The sequence below is a fragment of the Pleurodeles waltl genome, chromosome 8, assembly GCF_031143425.1.
Source record: "Pleurodeles waltl isolate 20211129_DDA chromosome 8, aPleWal1.hap1.20221129, whole genome shotgun sequence".
Lineage (NCBI taxonomy): Eukaryota > Metazoa > Chordata > Amphibia > Caudata > Salamandridae > Pleurodeles > Pleurodeles waltl.
Genome location: NC_090447.1, coordinates 1,503,490,761 through 1,503,504,349, shown reverse-complemented (window position 1 = coordinate 1,503,504,349; position 13,589 = coordinate 1,503,490,761). Strand labels below are relative to the sequence as shown.

The following is a 13,589-nucleotide window of genomic DNA, read 5'->3' as shown; positions in this document are numbered from 1 at the left end:
TAAGGAGGAAGAACGACCAGACCATGATTTCCGCTATTGCTCGTATGTTTGATAAGGCAGCAAAGATGCCTTATAAATTTGACTTCTTGCTGAATCCAGTGGAGGTGATATTCTCCATCCCCAGCGACCAAAACATCTCTTGCCCAGCCCATTTCCCCAATAAAGAGTGAAAGTAGTTTACCATTTGAGAAAGGGGAGAAAATGAGGTCAGTGGAGCTATGTGAGTCACTAAGTTTCCTGGGCGAGTTTATTGTCCATTCCATTCCATTCGCTCAAGGGGCTCCTCAAATACAATCTTCCCCAAATAAATGCGAAGCAAGTAGGAGCAGCTTGAATTATTATATTGGGAGCCAAAATGGACTAGAAGTTGAGGAGGAGGGACCAAAAATCTCCCTGGGTATTCCCATTAAATCATCAATAGAAAACACTTAGGGTCGTATGTGCGAACACATTTTCCCAAGAAATAGCTGTTATTGCCTTATTGAGGTAAAAGAGGAATAGGGTACTAAGACTTGCAAAGAAGAATTCAACCAACCCTTGTATCCAAAAAGATTTAAAAGATTTAAATAGCTCATATAGGAAACAGATGTGGGACGAAAAAGCAAGGAAAAAGCAGGACTTTTGGGCAAAGGCCTTATTTCTAATTTAAAAAAACTAACTCCCAGGCATTCTGGAAAATGGTAAATGATTTAAACAAACCCCCTACCACCATGACTAGCTCTGATATTTCCAGATCTTCTTGGTTCGTATTTTAACCAAGAAAAATATAGTAAAGAAGTGGTGCCCAGCCAAGGGGGGGTAATAGGGGTTTACGATCAGGGTACCACTGACACTCTAACCCGCCCCAGGCTCAAAGATGGAAACAAATTAACGTTTACGGTTGCCCAGATCACTAAACGTATTAATAAGAGTAGGCAGTCTGGAGCTCCAGGACCAAACTGGATCCCCAATGCCCCCTTTAAAACCAACCCAGGTTTTTGGGCAGAGAAGTTGGTTGCGTTCTTTAATAACGCACTGGAACTTGAAGTTATTCCACATTCTTAGAAGGGTGCCATCATTCACACAATTTTTTAAGGTGGAATTTGTGCCAACCCCGAGAACTATTGCTTAATCACCCTAACTGACTCAGAATGCAAGTACTACGCCGATTCCCTTTTGGAGGATCTCAAGAGCTGGGCAAACGAAAACATCATCATTCCGGGCAATCAGACAGGTTTCATCAAAGGTCCAGGAACTATGGTAAATATTTTATCTCTTACCACCATTTTTTATAGATAAATGTGGTGAAAATAAACGACCTCTGTACGTATTTTTTGTGGACTTTAAGTCCGCCTTTGACTCGGTTCAGCATAGCCAGTTATGGGCAAAACTAACCCAATGGGGTATTCCACTCAGTTATTAAGAGGTATTCAGATGTTATACACTGATACTTGGATCAGGGTGAAAGTAGGCGATGGCTCGTTCCTATCAGGAAAAATATAGACCGAACGCTGTCTCAAACAGGGCTGTGTGCTCGCAGCCCTATCTTTTTAATCTTTTTGTATCCGATTTGTCCACTATGTTAAATGGGGTAAATGCACAACCTCCAAAGATTGGAGACCTTATATGCGGATGATGTAATCCTTCTTAGTTACACCAAAGTAGGATTACAGTGATTGATAGTGAAACTAGCAGAATTAGCCAAACGTAGTGGAATGGTTATAAACGAGAGGAAAACAAAAACTATGGAAATAAGTAAAAAAATACACAAAACATATAAGTGGTATCTTCAAGACCATGAACTTGAACAAGTAAAACACCATAGATACCTGGGGGTAATATTTGATGAGAAGGAGTCTTTCAGTCCCCAGAAAACTAACAACGCGGAAAGGAAATGTGCTGCTACTTGCCTTTAGAACCCTGCAAATATCCCTTGATGGTCCTAGCTATCGCCTGTTGCTTCAAGTGATACCCGCTAAACTAGTTCCTAGTATCACTTATGGTAGTGAAGCTTTGAGGAGTCGAGATGCAATTACCTTGAATGGGATAATTGGAATAGTTTTTAGAGCTCTTTTTCATCTCCCAGCAAATGCATCTCAAGCCCAAATCAGGTTGGAATTTGGGTATATGAACCAACTAATTGCAAGACAGGGTGCCTATATTAAAGTCTGGAAACAGGTTCAACAAGCAAAGCGAAGTGGGCTAAGTCAAGCACTCTAGCAGGAGTTGAGATCAAACTCAAAATCTCCATCCCGGGTATAGTTAGACCAGGCCTTGGACAATCTGGGGGCCAACTCTCTGTGGGACGAGAACTTAGCTCTCGATACCTTTTAAACAATTATTAATCGTATTATGAAGAAAAAGTCCTTGGTTATGGACAAGGGTCTTCTGGCAGACAGATCGCACTCCTGAGTTATAATGAGTATAAAATTATGAAATATCAGCAGTACCTGGCATCAGGATGGTCAAAGAAAGAAAAAAGATCTATTCATTAAATATTGATTTGGTCTTATCCCAGGAGGTTCTGCTACTACCCTCTGGGAACGTTCTGGTTCAAATTCCCCCTGTGTTCTATGCGGGTGTGGAGTTGGGAACCTTATACATTGGATTTGCATATGTCAAGGTTTAAAGCAAGATCATAGAAGATATCTTAAGGAGGCATTTAACCTGAGGAATATACGTACGTGTAGGCAAACGGTAATCGCTAGTTTTAAATCATCCGACATTATCTTAAATGCAAGATTAACAACATTTTTAAGCCAGGTCTCCAAAAAAATGGATGTTCAATATAAGATTAACTCAAGTGAGGGTATGGTATGAGGTTGTGGTCTTTTAGCATGTTAATTGATTGTGTACAAATTCACACTCACTAAAGGCAATAAGGTGGTTGAGGCTTTGCAGCTGCCCCTTACAGTATTTGGTCAAAAAATAAAGTTATTAGTTCAGTGTATTTCTAATGGACCACTATGAAAGGTTAGTTTCAGGGGTACATGTAATGCCTTGCTGACATAAATTTATATCCTGAAACGATTTTGCACTGAAAAAAGCTTAAATGTTTTTGAGGATTTCATTTAGAATTAGGTATTATGTGATTTTACGATATCTTATGAAATGTGTATTGTGAATTTTTTCTAGTTATGCATAAAGGTTTTTATTAACTACTAGTGCACTTTAATAAAATAAAATCACTGTATACATCCTCAAAATATTCTTAACATAATGGTAAAATCTGTCGAAAACAAGGAGTAATTATGTTTTATAGTAATGCTAACTCATGGATGCATAAGAAGTTGTGCTGCTTTTGTGATCCAAGGGCTCTGCCGAAACTCATAGAGCTGTACCTTGTAAATGTCTGTTGTGTGCGTGCAGGCAATCGATAGATCTCTGGGGCAGCAGGAAAAATAATTTATAAGCAAGTTGTATGTACGAGGATGATTTATTTCCTACCGTGGTGCCGCTGATTTTGACGAAAAACACTCCCAATCACCTGCAGGATAGCAAATGTGCTAATGATCTGACAGTCTGCATTCTAGTAAACAGTAAAAGCAGACTTCAGAATGGGGGACTCTGTTGAATGTGAAAAGGGCGGAGCACATCATATGACGTACATGACGCAGGGCTTAAGCCAGAAGCACCCAGGTAAGATTCATTATATCAGTACCATGCTCCACCTCTTTTCCTAGAAATAAAGGCCTGTAAAAAAAGGTAAGCCCTGCCAATGGTATCACCGCTTTGTGCATGCACACATGCACAGGATTGGCCAGCTCGAGCTTGGCTGCCCGGCCCTCCTTTGGACCACAAACCAGGCGGGTGTGGCACAGAAATAGTGTACTTTAAATAAAGGGAGAAAAGGTGTTAATTGGGGCTTGTATATCGGTGAGCGTGGCCCCAGCGCTCCTTAGCACCAGGCCCCCAACACTTGGTTATAGCAAATTCATTATTGCTTATCTAAAAATAGCTAGTTGAGTTCCAAACAGAGATATAACCATAACACATGGACATTAGCAATACTTTCTTTGCTGTTTCATATGGTGGCCCAATTAGCCATCCGCCTCAGATATCAATACAGAAAAGACCAATTTTCCAGTCAAGGAATCAGTCTGCTTGAAACACTTCCATGGACCATCCTTAGGGTAGATGTGCATATTGATCCACACACCACTATGTCTGGGGAAGTCCTCTGCTGCACACATACCTGAACAAGTGGAAGAATCAACGAATGCGCTAGCACAGAGCTGCATCACACCGCAAACTGTGCATACTACAAGAGCTGTCATGTTTTTTCATACAAATTTGTGTCCGCTTAACAACATACAAATACGTGGAACTTCATATCACACTGAACACTCTGTGCCCGATTCTCAAACTGTACTATGTAGCACTACAAAACGCAGTTCACCAACTACACGTAGAGTTTTACTACTCCGTACTGCCTATGCTTATGTGTGCAGAGTTTTCCACCCCGACTGCAGTGTGTCCAGGTGCAAGGAACTCCCCACACATAGGAAGTTCAGAGTTGTCAAACTCTGCACATAGTTTGTGAATTCCAAGAAGGTAGTAAACTTACCCCCAAGTGTAAGTTTCCCTTTGTGATCAGGCCGTATGTCTACATAGTATCAAGACTTTTTAACAGTTCAGCCAATGCTCTAGTATCCGCTCAGCAATGTGCCCAATTAGATAAATCCAATGTAAAAGGGGCTCAACGGTGCCCCAGCTGTCCGAAACAGCCACTAGGATATATAAGCAGCACCTCCTTCACAGTTCCAAGAGTAGTGCTTACTTGTATCAGAGACATCAAAGACCGTTTTCTGTTTCATGTACTGCTTTGAAATTATCTATTCTAAGTAACTTTTATTTTCTTTAGCACATGATGCTCTCACTAATGCCTCTTCTGCATCTCTTTCCACTGTTGACAATCGACCAAAGGAATAATGTTAATAAAGATGCAAATTCATTGTTTTAGGCAGGAAATGGCACATTCAACAGAGCAAAGCTTCTTAATATTGGAATAAAGGAAGCTATGAAGGAAGATGATTGGGACTGCCTTATCGTACACGACGTGGACCTCATTCCTGAGAATGATTACAACTTCTATGTCTGTGACCCCAATTTTCCCAAGCACATTGCAAGTGCTATAGACAAATTCGACTACAGGTAACCTTGAAGTCGCTGTTTTTTTCTTTTCTTTTCTTTGTTTTGTTGTTACAGTGCTTATTGTTTTTTATGTGCCTCTATCTCCTATAAATCATTTGTAATCTATTCTAAAATAAAATGAATGCATGGGAGGGTAAGTGGAGTGGCAGCTGAAGAGAACAGGCGAGCCAATGAAAAACAGCACAGCAAGACCGGTCTGTGCTCCTTTTGTACAACAACCCAGGTAGCAGTAGAATGAAGTAAATCTGGAGCAGACAGGGGCTCGTTGTTGATTGCCACAGCACGTGGGAGCTCAGGCATATATTCAACATATTGCCTCATACAGTCAGCACAGTAATCAATACAGGGGCGCATAGGAAAAAGTAATGGTACCGCAGTGAACTATGCGGAAAAGTGACCTTTGACTTGGTCTTACTTGGGGGCGGTTGTTCCTGCATTTTTCGAATGTTATTGCCATATTTTAGTTCTACATTTATTAGGTAGAGACCAGATACAATGGGTATATAATAAGCTGTTTCCTTGATTAGAAAATGTGTTGTATACAAGAAGGGATCATTGCAAATATGCGATTTTAAGGTAAAAGCATCAGTAGATTGTTTGAAACCTGGTCCCATCCATGGCAGTGCTAGAAACGTGGGAACAATGAAACACTGCAGAGATAGCTATGGTGTTCATAACAATAAAACATAAGCTTGTTAAGACTCCCACTAGGTTTGGGGTTTAAACTGGACTTCTGACGAAGCCTCAGCTGTGCCTGACACGCATAACCAGGGAAACGATTGAATTATTAGGTGGGATCACGGTTTTAAAGTTTAAGTCTGATTGTTACAGAAACTCAAGGCTGCTTCCAGGTGGGTGAGTATATTAACCCACCCCTCTCTCTCAACACAAACCTCTCCTGTAATTTAATCTGCATTTCTCTGCGCTGGAGTTTTTGGTCCTCAGTTGAAAACCCTGACACAAGACTGAAAAATATGTAGTGTTTTGTTTTTAGAGATAAATCCGTCCTATTATTATCTGCAGCCTTTTTAGTACTTCTCTTTGTCTTCAACAGCTGAATTCCACCGAGGCAAGATAGTGTGCATGACTTCCAAACCTTTAGTATGGTTCTGATCGCAGTGCCTTCAGAACGGTATAAAAGCTCTGTAGGAATTCTGTATCTACTCCCTCTGCATTGTTAGAATCCATAGGACGCATACGTCTACGCACTTGATGCATTTTCCAGTTCTGTTTTTGTTTCCATTTGTAACAAACTGCAATTTACAAGGACTCTAAATCATGGTTGTTGTTGGATCTCTGTTTTGTGCTCCTTAATATGAGAGCCTATTGTCATCACATGATAAATTAGCCTTGCACCACTTGCTCCATGGTCTCAACACTTGATGTGTTCCGCTGGTCTTGCAGAAGTTCAAACAATGCAAACTCGGTTTGAATTAAGGTGGCCATTCAAGGGTCCTGTGCTTCCTCATATCAGGTCTGACGTGACAGCATAGCTGTCGCCAAACTCTTTATTTATGTGATCAACCTAAAAAAAGAGCTTTAAGGAGTACCACAGAGAGGAGCTTTGGCCATGTCCACATGTGGTGGACAGGAGTACATATTTTGATTGGGCAGAAGTTGTGTGCTTCCACAGAATAAATGCTTTCCCTCGATGCAGCTGTGATTATTTTTGTATTTATCCAGTTTCATGAGTAAACTGAAGTATTGCTGCCTAAAGAAGGCTTTACTAACAGCACAGAACATCATGCTTACAATGGGAGGGAGCTTGAACTTTCGAGAGCATGCACATGTCAATCTTAAATAAGTAAACAATATAGTGTTTGTTTTTCTCTGGCAGCAGCACAGATACCCTTTTTTCACATCATTAACTTTAGACTTCAGAGTGAAGTTATATATTCAAGAGCAGTGTAGGATGCCCAGGGCCACAGTAAACCACATACATTTTTTAGATCTGCCTTAACAGCACAGCTGTTGCCCACCTTATGTGATCCTCAAAAAAGAGCTTTCAGAGCACTATTGAGAGGGGATTAGGCGCCACCCTCATGTTGGTTTCCCTTAGCATAGGATTTAATTGGGCCGAAGTTGTGTGCTTTCCCTAAAAAGACCACTTACATTGCATTTTTGTCTTGTGGCAAAGCTTATTCCCAATACAGCAGGGCTGAGTTGTTTATGGGTTCAAGTCAGTGATAATGGCTATAAGCATGATATGTTTATAATGAAATGTTACAAAAAGGCGGGATGTAGTTACTGTGAAAAGCATATGGTAAAGTCAATAGACATTTATGAGTGCATTGTTATTACTCTGTATTAAAGCCCACAGATAGGTATTTTCTTACAGTGAATCACACAGATTACTGTAGTATTCAAGGGGGGTATTAGTTACCCCTTCTAACCAAGCATGGGTATAGAAGATTTGCACATTGAGAATCCTTAAAAAGCCTTCTTACGGGTGATAGAATTTTTCTTTACCAACTATAATACTGCATAGTTTGTAATTTTGTTAATGTATGTTTGATAGTTGCCTTGTGGGAAACCTTGCACTCAGCACAGTAGATCTTAGTTGGTTCTGGTGCCACACAAGTGAATAATAACACATATAGGTCTGATAAAAAAAGTTGTGTCAGATGCTATAGGTCTATGAAAGGTTATGACAAAGGCAGTAGGCGTGGTTTATTTATTCTGAGCAGCATTTATCAAAGTGAGCCTTTAAAAGTATTGTTATCACACCATGTTACAGGCTGCACACAGATATTTGGTTGCATGCAATCTCACAGATTACCATAGTAAGCAAGTGTTTTGGTTTTGGTCCCCCACTCTGACAAACCCTGAGAGCAACATATTTTCACAGTGATGATTGTTGCAAGGCTCTTTTGAGAGGCATTCTATATTTTGACTGCCACGTTATGCCCACTGCAGTAAACTTGTGTTGGTTATAGTGTCAAGCCCCTGATAAAGGCAATATGCTTTATCCGTTCACTGAGAAAAGGCATGTCAGTTTCCTTAGGAGTGATCTGTTTATAATGAAAAGTTATGGCAATGCAGGTAGATCTAACCTGCTTATTGTGGAAAGCATGTGTTAAAGGCAATAGGCATTTGCAGTTTGATTGTTATTACATTGCTAAAGGGAGGTACTTTCTTACATTGAATCTCCCAGATTACCGTAGTAGACAAGGGTTTCTGTGACCCACTTGAACAAACATTGGGGGATAGAAGATTTGCATTATGGAAATCTAAAAGGTTCTTACAGCTGTATATTTGTACATATTTGTGTTTTTATGCTGTATCTGATGGATGCCTTGTGGCAAAGCTCAAGATCAATAAGTAGGTCTGAAATGATTGTGTTGACATGCCAATGATAAAGGTTATAAGCCTGAAGGTTTATAATGAAAAGTTACAATAAATGCAGTAAGTCTGACATATTTATTGTGAAAAGCTTAAATTAATCAGTGGGCGTGTAAGGGTGGATTATTATTACTGTGTATGAAAACCTACACATAGGCATTTTGTTACATGAAAACTTACCTTTGTAGGGAAGGATTTTGGTGTTGGTTACCCCCTCTGCAAACCTTAGGGGTCAAAGATTTATACTGCTATTATCCTTGCTATAATCTTTTCGAAAGACCTGACAGGCATAGCTGCCTGCCAGAATCTTGTGATAAAAATTGTTAAATAATACATAAATGCATATATGTCTAAATCTATTTCCAGATTGATGCATAAAGGGTTTTTGAGTCAGCTTTCTTCTGGCATTGTTTTGCCCGCGTATCAGTGTACAGTCTGGAGTTATGGTTCAGTCCACATCAGTCATTGAGTGGCTTGCCCTGTGAATGACGGCACTTTCTGATCACATGCACATCTACTTGAACATGAATGCACCTTTGTGTCAGGGCTGGTTAGCCAGTCCTTTATGTTTAATTTTTTCCTTTTATAGTTCATCTTGAATTTCTTTGCTTCTCCTCTTGTTAACGGCTTGCTTACTTGCGTCTCATTTAAGCTGCAATGTGCCCCATCCCATGTGTCCGCTTCCTCTAAACCAGGTAACCATTATGAAATGCTGTTGCCCATAGTGTATCAATGTTTTACCATTCCGTGATTGCCAACACATTGGTTCTAAATGTGGTAGCCATGCTCGAACTTGGAACATTGACAAACTATGTACAACACCTGCACACAATAGACACCACTGCTAAACTTAGTTTCATTATATCAAGAATATTCCCCCATGTTTTGTCAGTAGCAACTTTTAATTTTGTCTACTTGTATTATTTTAATTTATCTTGCAAATACGGTTGAGTGTGCATGTTTTATTGTGGTTGTGTCAGAGAATACAAGAATGAGTCAGTGATTGGACATATGCGTGCAAAGGTGAGTGGCAGTGTGCATGTATGAGGGTTTTTTTTAATTTGTTTTTTTAAAATGTTGTCAATTTCTTTTGCATAAAGAAACAGAAAGCCACAAAATGCAAACATGAGACATTCAACACTCTATGAGGACATGGATGGTAGATAATGGGGGAAAAGTGGGGTGGGGTGGAGAAACCAAAAGGGGAAAAAGTTAAAACCAGCAAGGATGTAACAATCCAAAAATAATAAACAGAGAAGAGCAAATGGCATTTACATCTCAGATTAAGCAGACCAGGTTGGACATTGAAATAAGCTGGCCAAGGGGCAAATTATTTTGCACAAACTCATTATTCAGTATCCTCATGCGCTGCTGCTTGGTGTGCTGTTAGCAAATAGTCTCTTAGCGGCTGCCAAATATCCATGCGTCTGGAAGATGTCGACTGCAGGGAAGCATAAAATTCAGAATTCATATCACTGTATGACAAATCTCGTAACCAAGTAGATATAGTAGGGAGCACTCTACTTCCCCAATAGAATACCACTTGTCATTTGGCCAAAAGCAGCACAGTGGCAGCATAAAGCCTTTATCTGGGGGATAACGGCTTGACAAACTCCATTAATGCATCAGTGGATCTGGATCAATTGATTATTTTAGCATTAGAAACAATGTAGCATAGATCCCCTCCTAGTTTGATTTAATTTTCTCGCTATTATATATCAAGTGGGCAAAGTCTGCATGTTCTGCTCTAAACTTGGGGCAATGATTGGGTCTAGCAGGGATAGGTTTAGCTAAGGCTTTAGGGGTTGTGTATGCCCTGTGTAAAAACTTATAATGCAAAAGCTTGTGTCGATGATTGTTTGAAGCAAGTTTGATCTGAGTGCAACAGTAATACCAGGTCTTATCGGGATGGGGTGTCCCAAATCCCATTCCCAGGCTGCTCTCAATAGCTCTTCACCAACTGACTGCATCTGTATCAAAATGCGATAGAACTTATATAGGGTGGCAGCTGTCTGGGGCAGTAATTGCTGATGTAAGTGGAGGGAAATATGGAGGTTCCTCAGGGAAAGTCTGTAAGGTTTCACGAAGAGTGCTATGTAAAAAGTGGAATATAAACCCATCTATAGGGATCAAGTGACCCTCTTCCGCCATCTTGGAGCTAGGCTTGGGAGTGCCATTGACAAATGTCACAGATGAAGCATAGGTTATGTGCAGTAAGGGACCGCTTCACCAGGCGTTCCTGAGTAAGAGGAAGCCCAGGGTTGTTTATAAGGGGTATATGTGGGGAGTATAGGGTTTGACCACCCAGCGATCCTAAAGGTTCGGAACAGGCCCAGCAGGTGGTAGATAAGTTCTGTACTTCAGTGGGGTTCAGGGGGAGTCCACACGGCAGCAGAGAGGAAAGAGGGCAGTTTGGCTCCTAAGTTCATTCAGGTCTGAGGTATGGAAGTCTAGCGTTGAGGTGATACCAGTAATGTGCAAAATGTGAGTGGAACTGTAGGTTGGAGACCTCAAACCCCTCACTGTCATATGGAAGTGTTGGCAGATCCTATTGAATTCAGGGACGACGACTGGGTTGCTCAGTCGCATGAGCAACCCTCTCAAGGTGTCAAGACAACTATTTGTCAAGGCAATAGGTATATTTAAAATCAGATAAAAAAATTGTGAAAGGACCACCATTTTAATGATGAATATATGCCCAGCCATCATTAATGGCAGTTTAATCCAGCGTTCTATTTGGATTGTGAGATGGTCTATAGCTGGGCCATAGTTACGTTGTATGACCTTCATTCTGCCCCAGTGAAGGTATAAGCCCAGATATTTGGTACATTCCATGAACTAATGAAGGGGGAACTATAAGGTACAGGGCATCGTAGCATTAGTAAGAGGAAATATCTCTGAGTTATTCCAGTTATTTGACTGTCCAGAAAAGGCTCAGAAACTCATAACCTCACCTAAAAGAGGGGGTAAAGTTTGTGTGGGGGTCACGGACAAATACAGCCAGTGTAGAAAGAGGCCAATAACATACCACAGGGGAAGCCAGGGCCCCTCTCCAGGTGTTGTTCATGTAAATTTTTGACCAGATGGTCCATGTTAAGCGTAAATAGTAAGAGGGAAGAGGGGCAACCCTATCAGGTGCCTCTTGTAAGGGAAAGGGTTCATAGAATGTGCTGTTTACTTGAAGGTGGGCCAGGGGTTTCTTATAGAGTAACATAATAAGTTGTCTGAAGCCATTTGGAATTCTCAATTTGGTTAAGGTAGCAATGAGTAAATGTCATTCAAGAGAATCAATCGCTTTTTCAGCATCTTGAAGGACAGCTCCAGCAGGGATAGTGGGGGAAATCTGGTTAAGGACCACAAAGAGCGTAAGGAGCTTAATCGAAGTTGAATGATGTGGAATAAACCCAGATTGCATGGGGGAGATTATTTGTTCCATTAATATAGAAAGGTGTGTGGCCATCAGCTTGGCCATTATTTTATTATCAGTCAATAGCGTTAATGGCCTGTACGAAGAGTAATGTTGAAGGGGTTTGTTAGACTTAAGTAGTGGGGTAATGACGGCTTCACGCATCATGGGGGGAGAGCGCCTTGTTCTAAGGATTTGGCATAAATCTCTGGCAGATGCGGGGTCAAAAAGCTTTGTAGAAATTGCCTGTGAAGCCATCCAGCCCAGGAGCTTCAGTACTGCTCAGGGCACAAATTGCTTGCGCAATTTCCACACAGGTAACAGGAGGCGCATGGACTTGTTGCTGACCAGGCCAAGCCAGACCATTGCTATTTCAACAAATATTCAGCTAAGGCCCCCTCATAGTCACGCACATGGGATGTACAGAGGTTGTTTATAGTATGCCAGGAATTCATCCACAATAGTTGTGCAGTCAGTAGTGGCCATAACATCGGCCTGCTGGAGACTGGCCACAAACATAGCATGGTATGGGGGTCTGAGAAGACTAGCTAAAGTGTGGCCCTGTCTCTCACCTTTGCCATATCAATGTGCCCTATCATATTTGCCCGTATAGTTAGCCTCACATGAGGCGAGGTACGTAAACTCCTGCAGTAAGTTTGGTTCTGGTGAGTAGTGAGGTGACATCTGTGGTGGCTGAGCAGGCCTCAAAAAATGTTACTAGAACTGTAGGTTCTTGAATAATCTACTTTACCTAACTGTAATGTCCATGACTCGTAAACGGGTTTCAAATTGTGTGATCCTAGGCAAATATTTTATTTTACAAAGTCATCTTTTTTTTCATTCTCACATGCATGCATTTTCAAATATGTGAATTCAGGATTTCTTCTTTTATTTGATTAAATAGACTAACGTTTGCATCATGTATAATGAGAATCTTGCCCACATATAGGGAGCACATGATCCCTCTAAGTTTACTAACAGCATTGCAACCAGGGCATGAATGTATCTCAGTTTATATTTAAACATTTACTTTAAAAAATATGTTACTAAAGCATGATGTGGTAGTGCACTGTCATTTACTGATAGTAAATTTCCAGCACTGATAGTAAATTTCCAGCAATTGTCCAAAAACCTTCCCTCTAACTTGCAGATTTACTTAGAAAACTTTATAGTGTATTAACAATAATCTGTGAAACAAAGGATTTCAGAAAACATATTGATCATTTGCACATCACCAAGTAAAGTGTTTGGATTCGTTTTCATCCTATTAAAATATTTTTTTCATCACACAGAAGTCCAAAAAATGGGCTTTTAGAACTACTGAAATAGAGGTTGAAATGTTTGTACAGTTGACTTAGTTATTTTAATGCTGTGTGTTAGGAAAACCCTGATACACTACAGCATTTGATCACAATTTTTGTACAGCAGGTCAGACAGTTTACCTTACAAAATCCTTGAACTCTGTAGTCAGAAGGAAATGTAATTGTAAGAAAACAAAACTACTTTTGACCTCTGTCGCTAAACACAGAGCTAATATGACAAAATAAAAACAAGATTTAAAGGCATCTTTATTGCTCCTTCACTTTCTGAATGAACAGAACACCAGTTTCTAGTCAACTCGCCAGAAGGGGTGAGTATGCCCTAAAACAATAGCTCGACATGGTAAAATACGGCTCGCTATAGTGAGTGCGCGAGTAGTTTTTTTTTC

General features: G+C 40.5%; 1 protein-coding gene across 1 annotated transcript in view; it reads left to right on the top strand.

The window, feature by feature from the left end:
• LOC138248831 (beta-1,4-galactosyltransferase 3-like) overlaps nt 1-13,589 on the top strand; it is a 304,863-nt gene that overhangs the window by 210,136 nt on the left and 81,138 nt on the right. The window contains exon 4 of the mRNA XM_069202774.1: nt 4,943-5,133. Within this exon, the coding sequence (XP_069058875.1) occupies nt 4,943-5,133 (191 nt within the window). The remainder of the gene's footprint in view (nt 1-4,942; nt 5,134-13,589) is intronic.